Source organism: Zonotrichia albicollis, chromosome 8 (assembly GCF_047830755.1).
Source record: "Zonotrichia albicollis isolate bZonAlb1 chromosome 8, bZonAlb1.hap1, whole genome shotgun sequence".
Classification (NCBI taxonomy): Eukaryota; Metazoa; Chordata; class Aves; order Passeriformes; family Passerellidae; genus Zonotrichia; species Zonotrichia albicollis.
This window is the reverse complement of record NC_133826.1, coordinates 26,809,235-26,827,329: the sequence shown is the minus strand read 5'-3', so window position 1 is coordinate 26,827,329 and position 18,095 is coordinate 26,809,235. Positions and strand designations below refer to the sequence as shown.

At 42.0% G+C, this 18,095-nt stretch overlaps 1 protein-coding gene across 2 annotated transcripts in view; it reads left to right on the top strand.

Annotated features, from left to right (window-relative positions):
- Nucleotides 1-18,095, top strand: part of COP1 (COP1 E3 ubiquitin ligase) — a 125,380-nt gene that overhangs the window by 76,446 nt on the left and 30,839 nt on the right. For both annotated transcript variants that reach the window (XM_074546333.1, XM_074546332.1), the window contains exons 16-17: nucleotides 12,603-12,720; nucleotides 17,322-17,446. In XM_074546333.1, coding sequence (XP_074402434.1) covers nucleotides 12,603-12,720; nucleotides 17,322-17,446 — 243 coding nt within the window. The remainder of the gene's footprint in view (nucleotides 1-12,602; nucleotides 12,721-17,321; nucleotides 17,447-18,095) is intronic.

Here is an 18,095-nt window from a genome sequence, read left to right as displayed (position 1 = left end):
GATAGGACTTTACCTGCAGTGTCTTTTCATTTTGTGGGTAGGTAGTAATAAACCTTCCTCTAGTCCATGATCTCTGAGGCTGTTGGCAGGGGAAGTAGGGGACAAGATTTGTGTTTTGGAAGTGCACATTTGTCATCTTTAATTCAAACTCATTCCAGAATTCACTGCAAAGCCTTCGTTTGTTTTGCGTTGGAAAGCATTTACAGCACTTCAGTCAGTTAAGGGTTGTTTGTTGGAATCTGTATTTTTGGCCAGTAAGACTGTGATCATATTTCTGTCCCAAAGTACTTACTGTAATGGAAACACTGAGCTTAGTGGGATTTTTTAGGTGAGAGCAAATCTTTGAAGGTTTGACTTACATGTCATCCCTCATCATGGACCCTGGGATGTAAATGAAGGTGAGATATCAAACCAAGCCCTCTGCTGTCCTTGGTGAAGGACAAAAGGACAAAGGAATGAAGGACAAAGATTGGTGAAGGTAATCTTTCTGGCTCTGGTAGGTGGATCACATTGTACTTCTGCTTGGGACTGACAGTGAGAAGAACTGCACCTATACCATGTTATTTGAACTTAAGATCTTTGTAGTTAAGCTGATTTTTCTGTTCCTGCACATCAGAGATGCTGCCAGATCTGTCAGGTAGTGTCTTCCTGCCTTGCTGCCACTGCTTCCTAGAAAATCACAAAGGGACATGAAACCTCTCATCAGTGTGCAGGATGTGTTGCATGTGCAATTTTCACATAAGCCTTACGAGTTCAAGAGCTGATAGAACTTTTTTACTTACACAGAAAAAGCAGTATCTGACTTGTCTTGGATAAAGCAATTGCAATGAATAGTGACTAACAATATAGAGACCTACTGGGGAGTTTCCTACTTTGTCCCAGAGGTCATCACACTTCAGTAACAAGTGAATGAATAAAATGAACTTGAAAAGCTCCATTTGATTCTCTAGAGAAAAGGATAAATCTGTCATTGGCAGAAATGAGTGTGCTAATTGTTTGCTTAAATATTCTTTTCATGAACATTTTGTCTTACAACTGGCACAGAAGTCATTTAGTCAATGTGACGAAATTCAAATTTAAATTGAAATGAGCCTTGGAATTCAGGAACAGATAGCCAACTCCAACATTCATCTTTTTCTCAGAACACCAAATTGCTCTTGCTGCTAGCTATTGCTGTATCCCTTAAGAGTTTAATGCTTTCCAACCTCTGCAGTTTTACTGGTAGCTCATTCAAAGGAATTGCTCTTTGGAATGACATCCTCTGTAATGGCTTCCTGTGTTTTCTTCTGTTCCTACTGCATGGATTAACTGTTCCAGGCTTTTATTTGGGTACTGTGCTTCCATACTAACTGGTGAAGATTGTCACATAGCACAGGAAAATCTGTAACCAGTGAGTGCAGTGTGGGCTCTCATCTCAAAGGAATCTTTTCAGTGTCTGAGCATCTAAACATTGCATGAGTCTTTAAGAGTAGAGTTTTAAATGTTTGGGCAAGGTTCATATCAGCCATTTAAATCTCAAGAAAATGACAAAAAATGAGACTGTAGATGCATGTGCAGATCTTCACATGACTTGTTTCATTGCCTACTTAGGGTATGTTGCTTCTTTTCCAGCTTGGCTGCCTGTGTATCATCACATTCCTGTGCTTGTTTCCCTGTGTACACAACCCACCCTACCTTTGGTTTAAGCTTTCTTATCTGAAGCCTGGATTTTAGCAATTGTGACACTTCTATTCCTCTCTTCCACTGGAGTCTCCTGTGAGGTCAGTTTAGATAATGAATCAGATCATCATCTCCAGAAGCTAGTTAACACTAGTATCTCCTCAGGCTACTGAAGCAAAATGCAGTTCTGGACTAAAATCAGGTTTGACTGTTACTGTGGCCAACTCAGGTTCTCAGGAGTCTGCACTTCCCTTTGCTTAGAGCTGCTTTGAGTGCTCTGAAGCCTGTTTGATTCTCTTTGTACAATGTCTACCAAATACAACAGAAACCTGAAAGCTTCATAAATGCACTCTTAAAATCCTAGGGAGGATGTTCCTTTCACATCGATCTTTTGTAATGCCTTAAGGCCTTGTCTACATGATCTTGACCTCTTGGAGTGTGTGGTTCCAGGGAATCTGACTGTGCTGCCCTTTCCCTGCATCACAGCTCTGTGACTTGTGCAACTTTGATTCTTTCAAGAACCAGAGCTGACAGGGCTTTGGCATTATGAAGAGTGTTTGTTTGGTGCAGTATGTATCTGAATTGAGAGAGATGCATTCAGCAAGTGCCATGGTATTTTTAGCTTTGATAGATGTACCCAGCACGCCATGTACAAGTATGGCTCCTGTTTCATCGCTTCCAAGGTCTAGTCCATTTAAAAGCATGGATTGAAGTACCTTTTACCATAAAATAACTGTTCTTCCCATGTTATAGGTGTTATAAAATTTATTTTTGACATCAGCTTACAGGCGCTAGTGCATGTAGAGTTATGCATTTACATAGTCAGTGAGAAAAGCTGTGTTAGGAGCATAATTGAATGTGGCATCTAAACAGTGCATAATTATTTTTTCCTCTTTCACATGTAAAGAATAGATCCTTTCCAAAAGTGCAGGTTATTACTGCTGCTTCTCCATTAGTTTTGTAGCATTAGTAAATCTTGCTTGTGTGTACTGAATATTTTGTTTTTCCAACAGTCTGATAGATAACAACCCTTGAATTGTACAAAAACCATCCATCCCTTACTCCTGTGAGAAATTGCTATAGCTCTTTAAAACCATAAAGGTCAAAGTTTCAAAAGAGTTCTAGAGAAATCTGTTTTGGTCCCCTTTCCCTTCAGAGCCCTTTTGTCAACTGATTAATATCTAATGTTTTATGTCTCTTCCTTCTCTCCTTAATGTAAGACAAGTTATTTAGGGTGAAGGCTTTATGGGCTGCTGGATCAAAAGCTTTAGACAAGTCAGTAACAAAATGTCCCCAGTGTGTAAAGACCATTATCCATAACCTGGCAAATGTCATCTGTAACTGTGAGCTATAGGGAATCTGTGGAATACAAAGGTTAAAAACCCAGTTGGCAGTTCCCATCAAGGCTGCTATTCTCTTTATCTGTTCAGCAGAGGGAGATATAGATCTTTAGAGGAATGCTGGTGTTGGTGTATATTTTTTAAAAAATAGTACAGCTGGTGTGAGTAGGAGATGCAAATCCCTGGCTGAAGCAGGGTATAGTGTTTCCTGCAGAGCTCTGTCAAAATATTTCAAGTGCTGACCTGAAACCCTGTGCCGGGACACCCTTGAGCCTTTCTTTTGTGGAAGGATCTTATTGTGCTGTTGGTTTTGCCAGAGATTAAACTGACAGACATTCAGTCTAACCTCAGCTCTGTATTTCAGTTTTCATGGAGTGGAGCTTTCTCAGTGTGCCCCTTTTATCATCCATTTTCCTAAACAGAACACTGTTGGTCATTTTCCTTCTTCTCAAAGCTGTGTTCTTTGTTTGTTTAAATGAAAACCTGTGCTGGATTGGTGTTGAATTCCCTAAATATGATTTTTTTTGAGGGTGGATTTCCATTGGATTCCTTAAATCTAATCTTTGGAGGCTGTTGCCCATCATCTGTATTGCAGTGTAGGAAAATGAGATTAAGTTGTCATCTCCAAATACCCGTGTGCCTTGCTCTGCTTTAGAAACTTCCTTTCATCTCCTCACTAACATCTTGGGCTCTGTGGCTTCCTCACTTTAAAGGGTTTAGTTGTTTGGGCTTTTTTAAGATTTTGCTACCAGCAAAATGAATCATACAGACCTTGCTTAATCTTGTATAGTCTTTAGAGCACATGGGGGAGGTTTTCACCTGCAGGGAAAATATGTATTGAATGCTTTTCTCAAGTTCAGTCCCTTTTTGGGTGGCCACTGAATGTTTGACACCTGTGAAGATGGGGTGTGCAGGACCTCCCCAGGAGTCTGGTACCACTTGTCTAGACAGAGCTCTGAGAGCAAATATAAATGAAGTACTGCATCCCAAATCATCTTGGACACACACCTGAAATACAAAATAAGGTCATTGTTACAGTTTGCTGCTGTGGACCAGAGCATTGCTTCTAAAAGAGATTGCTGAGATTTCCCCAGGGCTGCAGAAAAATGGTTATTCAGAGAAAAACTGTTCTTCACTGCAAAGGAAACTCCAGCTAAAAGGAGGAGAAAAAAGCAAAGGCATCAAATGAGTAATTTTGTCTTAATTATAGAAACAAAGCACTTGCAGTTTCTGCTGGAAGAAAAAATTGTGAATACAAAGCCATATCCAGCAAACATTTTAGTGTGCCTGTGATAATGGCTTTTGGGATAAATTTTTCTTGCTTTATTGGGGCTTTTTTGGAAGGGAAGGTACAAACAGGAAAAATAAAAAATTGGCTTTTTTTAAGACAATTAGCTTTACCTGGGCTGCAGATTTCTGGGGGAAGGTGTTGCAGTGATATGGGTCATGAGTGACTTCTGCTGTCTGCTCCTCATGTGATTTGTCATGCTGCAGGAGAGAAGCAGCACACTGCATTCTTCAGCAGGATGCTCCAGACAGTTTTGTCTGCAAAGGTTCTTTGCTTCAGGCTGTATCAAACCCATTTTTAATCTCTTGCCTTTACAGTAAAGGAAATTGTTTGTACAGAGGGCACTGATGTCAATTTACTGTGTTGATATTATCTAATTCCTTCTTCAGAAAATTCTTGTGCTAATTTTTAGTGCAGGCCTTTGTTCCTGTGAATTCAAGTCCACTTCTCCTGTCCCTAATGCATTGTCATCTCTTTTCTTTTCCTGAAGCATCTATTTCTTTTATGTAGTGGAAACTATCACACTGTCTTCCCTCCCAGAAGTGGTTTGTAATAGGCCAAACCCTGTGCTCATCATATCCCATTCCAGTATTACTCTCTCAATTGAAATAGATCTTTTTATACTGTTTTGTTGGCTGGAAGGCTTCTTCACCATTCTTTGTCAAATCCTACCCTGCATTTCTGTTGCTGAAATAAAGATCCTTTTTTTCCTCCCTGCTGTCTCTTCTGCCCTCTCTGCCAAGAGATTGTTTTGGGGGAGTTGTCATTCCATGGGGTTTCACTTGTCTTGTTGAGTTGAATTATTCCCAAAGATGGAATGTTCAGCTGTCCTATGTCCTCAGTCTTCTCTCCAGAGCAAGACCCACATATGGATGTTCAAACTCCACCCTTTCTGCTGTAGGGAAAATTAAATCTGTACCCCAAGCTTTCTGAATAAAGCCACCTCAGTCACATGAAGATCTGCAAGTACTGTTGTTTGGTATTACAGGCTTGGCAGCAGTTAAAATTGAGCTGTTCTTTTTCTTTTTCACTAGTAAGGAAAAAAAAAAGAGTGAATTAAAGGAGAGCTAAGGTTGTATGACAGTGCTTCATGCCACCCCCATTGTGTGGGTGTAGATAGACAAAACCTGAAAGATCTGAGAAGCCAGAAACCTGTGCAGCAAAACACAGCCCAAACATTATTGCTGTAGTGCTGAGAGGTGGGCTAATGCCTTGCCTTTCTTATGTCAAGAGCAAATAGCTTAGGCAAGTTTGTATTAAGAAAAAGTTCTCTCTAATCCTTTGACATAAGAACACTTTGAAGACAGCTGAGGGAAGAGTTTATAGAATTGTCTTTGGAAGTGCTTAGACTGTGACTGAGTAGGGCTCTTGAACACAATTATTTAACTTGGAAATTAAGTCCAACTTTGCAGTTGTCTCATCCTTGACTGGGCAGTTGGACTGGCTGGATTTCAGAGGTCCCTTCCAACCTGCAGTATTCCATGACTTTCAGGGCCCTTGAGCAAAAATGGATTTCTGACAGATATGGCATTCTATATAGGATTAAGTTTCATTTGAGCTTCCTCATAATTAAATTCTAAGTTGTCTTTCAACCAGCCTTTGATATCATTGCCTTGGCAGGGAGGCTTCATTTCCTGGTGCACAGGTACATAGAAGATCCACTGGAGAAGTTATTTTTTTATTAATGACTTTTCAGTAAGTCTGTAAATCATTCTGGAGCTAGGTAGATGGCCTTTTTAGATTTCCTCTGGAATTTAAAGAAATGTATTTTCAAACATTTCATTTGCAGGGTTTGGGCTCTGATGGCAGCCTTTCCTCAGGTGTTGTTTACCTGGCCCTTGTTCAGGTTTCTCTAAGGACCAGGGTACCCTCCTGTGCCATGTCATCCTCATTGCACTGTATGGAAGTACAGTGATTTGAGTTTATTTTTAAACCAGGATGTTTTCCCTTTTTATCTCCTTCCTCTTTCTCCTCCCTAACAGAAGAAAGGTTTTTCCTGGTGAAAACTGAGGTTTTTGAGTCTCCTGATCCTGTTTCCATTTTTAGTCCAGCCAAAGACTTTACCTTTGTGGATTCAAGCTTCCTTTTTTAGAGCAAGAAATCACACTGAGCTTGGCCAAAAAAGAGACTTGGTTAACCCATCTAAAGTTCTGTTGTTTTACCTCTTGTTTATTTCTGCTCAGCAAATACTCATCAGGATGACACATCAGGTAGGGAAATAACAGTGGGTGCTCTTTCCTTTTACCCAGAGATACTCAAAGCAAGCTTTGATTTGAACCACTGTACTCTGGACACTCGAATGCATAAGGATGTAGTTATATTTCCCTGCTAAACAAGTTGCCTAGATACAATTCTCAGAGCCCTGAAAACTGAGTGATCTTGCTTACACTTGGTGTACAGAGGAGAAACGAGTGAAAAAAGATCAATTTGTGTAGGTAGATGTTTAAATATATATATAATTGGATTTCAGCTAACCCCTTCAATGTTTGAGTGATAGAGGCTTCCTCCAGGAACTCTGAAATCTTTTTTTTAGGCAATGGAAATAAAACTGAAATGAAATGTTAGAAAGTCATGTCTCTCCTCTTTCATTTTGATGAAAAGCATCTTGTGGGCTTGTTTTATACCCTTTTGTTTTGCTGTTCTTTTGGTTTCCCCAGCATAATTTAATTGATGGCAAGCAGAGGTATCTTGCACCAAATTTGCTCTGACTCAATTTGCCTTGTTAAAGAGGTCATTTAAATACACCCCCTCAGACTATAATGTCTCTCATTGTTACTGCTGATGTACAGAGTTCCACTGGTAAAAACAAGGCAGCCTTGATCCAAGCTTGAAGTTCACATGGAGGAAAACAGACAAATGAAGAACATGGGGCAATCATGAGCTGAGGACATGAGTTACTAAATGTATCAAATCAGACCATCATGATAGAGAAGCACAAGAGCACATTAACGATTACACTCCAGCCTGAGCTTCTGTTTCAGTAAAAGATCTGTAGCATGAGATATGCAGGACTGCAGGCTGTAGCCAGAGCATTAATATATGAAATTATTTTGACCTTTAGGTTTGTTATTGAAGATGTATTTTATTTTAAAAAAGTCAAAAATGTGACTTGATCGCAGAATAATTCTACCAGACCACTTAATTAACATCTGGCTGCCTACCTGGCAGCTGTGCATTTCAATATGGGCATTTTCTTGTCTGTGACATTTATCTGCTGTGGAACAAGGAGCATCATTATATTCTCAAGTCTGTGAGTGCTGAGAAATCCAAGTAATGTAAAGGACTTCTTTTTTTAATGGATCAATAATCTAAATATTGAACAGTTGAGAAATGTGCATTTTTAAATGATTGAAATAAGAAAAATGGGCATTGATTCTCCAGCAATTTAGTTTTCCAGAGGAGAGCCACAGAACCTTTGTATGCAGCTCTTGGGTCTTTCTGGTGGTTACATCCTTTGAATATAAAACTGTTGCATTGCAGGTAAATTTTTTGTTTTGCTGTCCTTGGCTTGATATTCCTTCAAGTAAGTGGTTCTTGGTTGAAAAAAGCCTGGGGGGGTCTTGTGAATTAGCTGATGCTGATTAATGTTCATGGTGAAAATGGGTGAAACACATGACCTACAAGATGAATATTACCTGGAGAGTGGGGTTTCTCTGCTCTCTGGATTTTGGATGTGTGCTGGTGCTCAGTGAAAGATAGAACTGCTGCTGTGTGCCACCCTGTCATAACCCTTGCTGCTCTTTGTGGAGCTGCTGCCCAGCACTACACAGTAAGAGCTTTACAATAGGTGGTGTTGAACCTAAAGCCTGCTGGTAGCAGCAGTTTTGTAAATTTTTTTAACAAGTCTAAATGTAAGGAAAATCACTTTTGGGAAAAACATACTCTGTCCTTTTCTTTCTTTTGTTTAAACAAGTAAAAACCCAAGATCAATTCCATTTTTCTTAATAACTCGGATATTACCTATGATGCTGCTGGCTCCATTAGCAATTCCCAATTCTCTTATTTTAGAAGTTCTGAAACTGACTTTCTATGACTACATAACCAACTCATGAGCTCATTTACTGCATCCCCACCCCTGCAACCAAGCTGAATGTGAGAATTGAGGCTGAGGAGGTGCTGATCCTTTCACCTTGTTCAGCACAAACCTATCCTTCTCTTTTGCCCTTTTCCTGCCAGCTGGAGTCGTGTGAATTTATGAGCAGCTGAGCAGAGAGGGATGCCATCCTTTGCTGACATGGGCTGTATTTACTGAAGAGGTGGCAAGATCTCAGGAGTTTGGAGAAGTCTGAATCCTTGATTAGTTGTCACTTGATGGCTCAAAGGTGAAAGCAGCAGTGTCTTAAGGGAAGTAAGCTGAGAGTAATGGAAAAGCACTATTTAAAAACTCAGGCTTGTGGTCAGAGACCTCTGCAGCAATGGCAGAGCTCAGCTGTCCTCTTTGCCTTCCGAGATCACTTAAAAATACATGTATAAAAAATAAAACGACTTGCCAGCAAACATTTGAATTCAGAAGGTATAGCAGCAGATTTCTGTCATGCTCAGCTTCTGCAGTGACATTGAACTAGATGAGAATTGTTCTGGAGTGTTTAATTTGTTATGAAATATATACATGTTCTTTCCCTTTATTTCATCAATATTTAAATTAAGCCTGAATGCAGAAGAAAAGGTGAAGCAGGGAGCTGTTGCTGCTCAAGGGCTGGGCAGGCAGGAGACTTTAACTCTCTAAATGTGAATTCTAAGATTACCTTGTTCAGAGTGGGTTTTCTAGTTGGGGTAGAAATTAGCTGAATTATGATATTAATGTTAATTTTAAGGAGCAAACAGGAAACAAATACCCCTGGTGTTGCTGGTTGGCAGTGGAGCATGGTCTGCCAGGGATGCTGGAGGAGCTGATAGGTTCTTGTGGAGTGCAGGAAGTGTTTGATTCCCCTCATTGCCCACTCCATTTACCCCACCTTCATCTGCCTCTTGGGAAAATCTCATTTTCTGAGCCTCCCAGATCACCCTGCCACCTCACCTCTGACCTGCTGGTGTGCCAGAGATTCTGCCCATCCCAGACAATTTCAGCTCATCAAAGTCCACCAGGCAAGGCTTCTGCTGAGATCTCTGGGAGTTGTATTTTTCTCATTTCACTTCACTTTGGGGCTCTCTACTTCCTCAGCAGATGGCATTTTTATCATGTTTTTTGTGAAGTCCATATGGCCTACAAGAGAGAGTATCTCTTTAATTGTAAAACATGACCACCTGTTCAGATTTTAATGAGTGCAGTGAGCATTCATCTTCATGTATCTACTTAAAAATAGCTGCTTCAATTGAATTTAAAAAAAAAAACAAACAAAAAACTAAAACCCATTTGGGCGCCAACACTTTGTCTGCTGAAATAATCAATTAATAATTAAGTGGCTAATTTTGGAGCCCAGTGGCCTTGCTGGTTGCCTCAGACCTGTTGTGATGAGAGCAGACAGTGATTGATTGCCCTGCTGATGCCCAGAGGCACAGCCGTGCTGGGGCCAGATGCTGCCAGGCTTTGAGCTGTTTACTGGGATGTTTGGAAGGTGAATGCAACTTCATGCTTCTCTTCTGCAAATAGACTTGTCTGCCCTGCTACAGTTCTCTCCTCTCTGCATTGCTCCAGCTGCTCACATGCAGGTATCCCTTTCCTGGATATTTTCTTGAAGGATGAAATCTGTGCTCAAAAAGGTGCCCTAATGATGGGCCAGTGTTGAAACTGTAAGCAAAAATAGACTTGAAAGGCTTATCCACTAACTGATTCCTAATAAAAAGCCCTGCTAGAATAATTCTGCTCATTAAAATAGCAATTGCTAGTTAACTGTTTCACAGCTCCCACAGGTCTGCTGCATAGATGAAAAACTGTGGAGTTTCTTGGCTCCAGCTTTCAGGGAAGTAGAAGGGACCAAGATGCCCAGATCTTGTTACAGTATTAATGCTTAATTCAGAGTCCCTTAGAAAATTAACCCATTGTGCAATTAGCCTGTTTGCAACATCATGTTGCTGTAAAATACCCAAATGATAGGAGCACACTGAGATTTGGTTGGTTGGAGGTTTAGAATTTCAGAAGTGAAAGACACAGGAGCTGTTTGAAAGAGTGCTTGGGGCAAAGCATCTTCAGTGCTGATAGTAAGGGGTGCAGGAGCTGCTGGGTTTCAACATAAGAGTAATTTGGCAGTGTAAGTGGTGGAGAAAACTTGGTGTGGCTGCTTGGAGCATCTGCTTTTACACCTTGAGGAGGAGGAGAGCCAGAAATCCTTACCAATAAAGGCCTCTGAGCTGGTCATCTGCAGAGAGTGAAGTGCTGGAAGCAGTGAGAGGAGAAGGTGACTTGCCTGCCCACCTTATTTTATTGAAGGTGTTTCTGACACAGTCCCCACTCCATGACCCCCAATTAGCTCCTTAATCTGGGGGAGGAGCTCCCCTTGCTGCTCTGGTCATTGATGTAAACCTGGTTATCTCTCAAACCACATGGGATTTAGAGACAGCAGCTCTCTCAGTTGTGCAGAGGAGAACACCCAGCTTTGAAATGCTGTGCAAATACAAAAATAGCTGTAGCTATTGGCTTTTAATTAATTTCTATGTAGTCTTTGTGATCAGCTTCCACCAGTGGGACATTATTTCAGTGGGAGGAGGGTCAGAGCAGATTTCAGCAATGTCTGGGTATCACAGGTTGCTCAGTTAGAGAGATGTCCAGCTTGGTTTCCATGTGTGTGGCCTTCCTTCCCTGTTCTTCATGAATAGCAAGGGGTAATTAAATGAAATTCAACATTAAAGGCTGAAAGTTGGGAAGGAAGTAGCTTATTAACCTTGTTGAGCTAGAAGGAGCACTGTGGGGGTGTTTGGGGCTTGGGTCTCATGAGGTTTCTCTTCTTGTTTTTCTGGTTTCTTGGGAATTGACATTTGGCTGTGCAGAAAAGCAAATGTATCACTAATTCTGCTGTGATCCCTTTCATATGGTTGTGGCACTAGGGCACATCTGTGAATTAAATCTTGAAATGAACTGGAATTTATTCTGTTCCCTCATTAGCAGAAATGCTAATTCTTTCTTGATTGGTAATAAAGTCAGAGGAGAGCAGCAAAAGGCAAAGGTAGGAAGGTTATCCATCCAGAAGCAAGCATGACAAATTTAATCCTATTTTTCCACAGTCCAGTTTAAGTAGCAGACTGAGTTTTTACCCTTGAGTTCTTCACCAGTTTTCGAAGAGGGGATAGCTTGAGGAAGGAAAAGGAGGAGGCTGGGAATTGGACAAGGCAATTGGAGTGGCTGGGCAGGGAGCTGAGAAGGCAGGCAGGAGAGGTGAGAGTCCTTTTAGCTGCTGCCTTGAACAGGGGCATGGGGTTGGCAGCACACGTGTACAGGCACACACATGTGAATGCACCTTCTTCCCTCCCTGACCCTTTGAAAGGGGGCATGGCCCCTTGTTGAATGAATTTTGGCACTGTTTTAGGAGCCTTCTTTTACTGTAGCACAGACTGTTTATCCTAGAGAGGGCTTGAAGTGAGATGTGGAAACTGCAGGCAGGATTTTTATTGTGATTATTCCAGGTCCTGTGCATCCTTCTCAAATGATTAAATGTAGGGGTGCTTGAGGGTCCCCAGGATGAGGGAAGAGATGAGAATCTTGACTCCATGTTTCAGAAGGCTAATTTATTATTATATAATATTATATAATAATATATGATATGAAAAAATATATTATATTAAAAATATGTGGTATTATATGATATGAAAATTATGCTATATTATATGGAAAATTATATTAAATTATATGAAAATTATACTGCATTCTATTATATGAAAATTATATATTATATGAACATTATATTATGTGAAAGTTACATTATACTATAGTCACATTATACTATAGTTACATTATACTATACTATAGTTACATTATATTATATTCTATGAAAGTTATATTCTAAAACTATACTAAAAGAATAGAAAAAAGGATTTCATCAGAAGGCTAGAAAAGAATGAATAATAAAATCTCGTGACAGACTCAGGCGAGTCCGACACAGCTGGCTGTCATTGGCCATTAATTAAAAACAATTCACATGCAACCAATCAAAGATGCACCTGTTGGTAAACCATCTCCAGACTGCATTCCACAGCCATCAGATAATTATTGTTTACATTTCTTTCTGAGGCTTCTTAGCTTCTCAGGAGAAAAAGTAATTGAATAATTAAAATTAATTTAATAATTAAAAGTATTACATTTATTTAATAAATAAATCTAGCGAAAGGATTTTCGTAAAACATGTCAGTGACAAAATGTAAATGCCTTTTTTCCTGGTGTGCAGATCACTGTGTTCACTACTACGACCTCCGCAACACTAAGCAGCCCATCATGGTGTTCAAGGGGCACCGCAAGGCCGTCTCCTATGCAAAGTTCGTCAGCGGCGAAGAAATCGTCTCTGCGTAAGTGTTGCCTCTTATGTAGTGTTGCAATATTTCCTAATATAGCCAGATGGGATGTGCCTGAGCTTGTCTGGCCCTTGCTGCTTGACCAAATAGCACCAACTGTGGTGTTTTCACCCCACAGACACTTTTGGCTGGCTGGGTGCTGCAGCTGGGCTGGTGGGGAAAAGTCCAGGCCTTCAGGAGCTCTGGTGGCTGTGGGATGGAGCTTTCCCCTCATAACAGGGTCTGCCCCTTGGGTTTCCCTCTGCTGGAGAAGCTTTAGGGTGATGGTGAAGGAAAGGAGTCGGTTCTGATGGAGGGTTTTAATCCAGAGTTTTATTCTGGCCCACAGGCCTCTAAATGCAGCAACTGCTCCAACAGAACTCCCAAACCGTGTGGTTTGCTCACTCTTTTGCCCAGGGAAGATGGGGAGGGAAGGGGTAGGAGCCATCAACCAGGTCTTAAGGGACAGAGGACACCTGGATGGCCCAATGTCCCCCAAGGGGTAGAGGGCATCTTCTGAATTCTGCCAATCACTCGACGACCTTCTGGAATTCCAGGATTAACAGACAGTGCTGGGAGAGGGAAGGAGAGGTGACTGATACACCTGGGAGGGAATTATCATGGGAGGAACTGGGTTTCTGAGGTAAATCCTGAAATCACAACGCAACAATGTGGGCTAAAAACTGTGCAGCCCTCACTTCTCTGTGCTCTTCAGAGCTGCTGAACAAGCTCACCTGTGTGGGTGGCTGCTCTCACAGGCTGCTGTGCTTTTGGGAGGCAGATCGTTACTTTTCTCCAAGTCAAAAATAGAAATTCATTCGTGGTGTCACTTGGCTGTGCTCTGTCTTGTGGAGCTAAAATGCTGAAGAGGAATATGAAGACAACTAGATGTGGCTCCTGTGCCCAAGTGCTGACTTTGGGAAGCTGCAGGTGGACTTTGCAGGCAGACTGAGTTTTTACCCTTGAGTTCTTCAGCAGTTTTCAATGAGGGGACAGCTTGAGGAAGGAAAAGGAGGAGGCTCGGAGTTGGAAATGGCAATTGGAGTGGCTGGGCAGGCAGTGTGTGTGCACTGAGGATGCTCCTGACCAGAGCTCTGTGATGGAGAAAGCTGCTGGCAGAGCCCTGGGGATAATAATCTGCAGTAGAACACAACTAATGAGTGACCGAAGAGATCAAATAGTACTGCTATGTATATGGTCTGAAGAGGAGGTTTAGCCACAGCCTGAAAGCAGCTCAAGTAGGACTGACTGTTTGATCTGTTTCCTGGTAATTTATTATCTGCTCTGTGAAGGCCCTTTTTGGGCTTATATTTGGGTTAGAAAGTGGACAAAGAGAAGCTGTGTTTTGTGATTCTAATAGCATGCAGCTCTTCAGCCAGGGCAGACCATAAGATCTGCTATGGAGGTGCTGAGGAGCAATATTCTCCAGCTTCTGTTCAGTTACATAGCCAGATGTGTCTGCTCCAAAGTCAGATGTGGCTGCCTCCCTTCTGAATGGGTTTTCAATCACATGGGAATGAATGAATGAATTTTCACTAGGTCACCTAGTGGAAATTGGCAGTGGCTGGCTACAAACCAGAGGTGAACCCCTCTTACCTGATGGGGAGGGTGAGGGGCTGCAGGGGATTTTTGGATCCAGACACATTCATGTCTAGGCCCTGAGGGCAGCAGGGATGGATCACAGGAGCCACTCTACCTGCCTTGTGCTGAGCCAGCGGTTATCCAGCTTGGTTCTGTCCCATGTTTCTACCCAGTGAAACACAGCATTTTAAGGTGTTTTCAGGCTGCAAGGGAGTTACTGTGAGCTAAGCTGCATAATGGAGGATTCCCTGGTGGCTTTTGGTACTGTTTATATTTAATCAGCTTCTCTCTTCTTACTTCCATTAACATTATAACTCTATATAAGGCTGCAAATTCATATCTGGAACACAGAGAAAATTAAATTTAATGCTTTGAACCAAATCTCTGTTAGACAAAGTGTTTAATAGAAACAGGAGGAGGCTGGGAATGTTTTACAGCCATAATCAAGGGGAGCATCATTTATGGGATATTTTAGGACAGAATGGCCCTGTTCTGTTTGGGCCAGCATTGTGAGAAAGCATCTCCCAAAGTTCTGAGAGGAGTTATTGATTGAGCTGTTAGAGCTGTCAGACTTGGACAGGCAGCAGCAGGGTGAGGGGACTGACTGAAGGGTCCACCTGCCTTCTGGTGTGTGAACAGGGAGAAATGTCAGAGCAGATTATTCTTCCTGCCTTTCCTTTTGCAGACTGGGTAGAGGCAACAGCAGTGTGGTGGTTCTCAAAAATCAAGCACTGATTTAAGAAAAAAATTATATATATATATATATTCAGATTCTCTAAATTTCTAGCTAAAGCTGTTTTATGGATTGCATTGATTTTCTTTGCCTTGTAGAGATAGGTTTTGACCTCAGGGGTGTTCAGAACTGCCTGGTATTTAGCACAACACATTGATTACAGTGCTGATTTACAGAGAGACAGATTTAACAGAGCAGCACATCCAAGATGTTGTTTTGGAGAGGATATGAAACCAGAAGAGCTGTGTAACACCACCAGGATCAATGGCCTTTGGCTCTCCTTGCAGTTCAAGGATGGATAGCTTTCTTCTTTCATGGCTTGCTTATCCTAAACAATATAAACATAGCTAGAGCTTGATGGGAATTCATAAACAGTTAAAGCTCCCCATTAGTAATCGACTTAAGTGTTTTTATTTTAATGAAGACACCTAGTAGGTATGCAAGTAAAATATAGAGGTGAAGTGCCTGTGTATCTGATGTCTTCTTGAGGGGAAGCTAAGAGCAGCAGCTGTCACAGGAATCTGACAGCTTGTGGACCAGGGATTAGTCTTTTGCTTGTTTTTTTTCCTTCCTGCAGGAAAGTTTAGAGTCCAGGCAACTCTGAAGCTTTTAAAAGCAGCATTTTAAAAATACACCTGTACTAATAGCACAGAAAGTACCTGCCTGTACTTGTGGGCCAAAAAAAAAAAAGCAGGAGGTATATACCCCTTTTTACCTTCTGTGAGCTGTTCCTATGAGAGTAAGGACAAGGGAAGGGAGAATGAGCGGCAGTACAGGGCAGGCACGGATGTGGAACAAGCACCAGGCAGAGAAGCTGAATGCTCTGTTTTGGGCCTCCCATCTCATTCTGGGGTTAGGAATGCACTCCTGTTTAAGTCACAGTGTTACAGATAAAATTCATACCTTCTTTCTGATCTGACCTCATACTAACTAATAATACTGCCTAACAAATCTTGCTGCAGCTCCCTTATCGCTCCTTTGTCATTCCAGCTGTCATTGAGGACTGAGATAAGCTTTTTTGCAGGATAGCACAAGGTGCATCTCTCCTCTTTTGTGCTATATTTTTAGGTAAATGGGATGTTGGTGCAGGGCTCGTGTCTTACGTCATTGGTAATATTTGACGGATGTTGTGTGATTTGAGTTTTTTTCCTTTCAATTCTAAATATTCAGGGAGCAGCAAGGTTGGTGACATGACCTGGGTGGGGGACCATGGCCTGCTTCCCCTCCCTCCCAGCCAGGAGGCTGACAGGTCCTGCTCCCAATCCTGGGGATCAGAACAGCACTATCCCTTTCTTTAAAATGGCTTCATGGGGCTTCAGTTCCACCTTATCACCTTTGTTCCCCAGCTGTGTATCTCAGTGAGTGCCAGAACACCAGAGCCATGTAAGCTGGGATTGCTAGGAAATAATGCCAGTGAAGTAAATGATTATCTTCATGTCTCTTCAGCTTTGGGGGAAGAAGTTAATCCTGTATCTCCTGGAAATGTTGGATCTTCCTATTTGAGATCTGCCAGGCAGCAGATTAGTAACCCCAAAGGCAAAATGTTTTCTCACAGTAAACAGAAAACCGTTTTGAAGGCAAGGTATATTTGCATTTTGGGGGATCATGGGAAACAATCATTGTGATTCAATCCAAACATGTTTTCTATATTTTGAATAGTAATACTGAACTTTCCCTGACAAGGTGAAAAAGGTAGAAGCTTGAGTTCTGTATCCATGCAGTCTTGATTACACATGAGAAAAACAGATTTAATTTTAACAGCAGCTCTGAGCCTCCATGGGTTTTTCTGTGCTGCTGTTTGGTATTGGGCAGGAGGAGGAGGAGAAAGTGCTTCAGGGCACCTGGGGAGTGAGGAGACTGCTTCCTACCCAAGCCCTGGAAAGACATGAATGAGAGTTGCAGCTGGCACAGAGAAGGGAACAGATTTTATCCGTGCTATGAAGGTTTAAAATATAAATAACTTTGGTGTGTCTTGGATCTGTGAGGATCTGGAGGAGGCAGTGATAGCCCAGAGGCCGTGCAGTTCAGTGGAGGGCTCTGCAATTGATAGGAGAAAGGAAGAGTAATACTTCAGGGAAGTTTTTATTCAAACGTGTAATGTGTTTTGACAGGCTTTTAAAATAAGGTGATATCTTTCTGAGCTCAAGCTGAGCTGCAGATGATTGAAAGTGGGATAAATCTCCTGTTGTGCACTACGGCTTCCTACATTTACATTGTCATTGGAGCACTGAGGAGCAGGGTGGCCAGGGAGGAAGGAGTTCCTGCCATATGGCAGCAGGGTAAATTTAAGTGTTGTTTTCAGGTCAACAGACAGTCAGCTGAAGCTGTGGAACGTAGGGAAGCCTCACTGCCTGCGCTCCTTCAAGGGTCACATCAACGAGAAGAACTTTGTGGGGCTGGCGTCCAACGGAGACTACATTGCCTGTGGTGAGTAGAGCAGCCACCCTGGTGTGCTAACAGGGCTCCTCAGAGCTGGGGCCTCACTGGTAGCAAAGCACACCACCACTTGTTCTATTTTCTGAATTTCCACACTCCTTCCCCTCCCAGGGAATGGCAATGGCAGTCCTGACCTAAGGGGCTCTGTAGATAGTTTTCTTGTCGCAGATGAGTTGTTTGTGCATGATGATTCAGGCTTGCTGTCATCAAAATGAACTACTAATGTCAGTGCTGCTGATATAATTTATGTATTTCAAGATCAACAATTGGCACATCTTTATGCACCACCAGTAGCCTGGGCCACGTGAGGATCCAGTAGTTGTCACTTAGTGTGGCAATTCTGCAGGGCGAAGTGAAGAGTGCCCACATTGCAAACAGTTCCTTAGAAGGCTGAATCATTAGTTACCCCTTTGGCTGTTCTGTCCTTTCACTGCTTAAAATCTGTAAAGCTCTGTAAATCCACTGCTCTTGCTGGGAAGGCAGTGACAGGCTGATAGCTGTGGGATGAGCAGGACAGCTGTGCCAGCACTGAAGGGAGGACCTTAGCTCGTGTGTTCCCTGATTGCTGTGCAGCTTGCAAGGCAGAAATTGGGATGGATTTCTAAATAAAGCCTGTACAGTCTGCTCTTCCTTGCTTAAG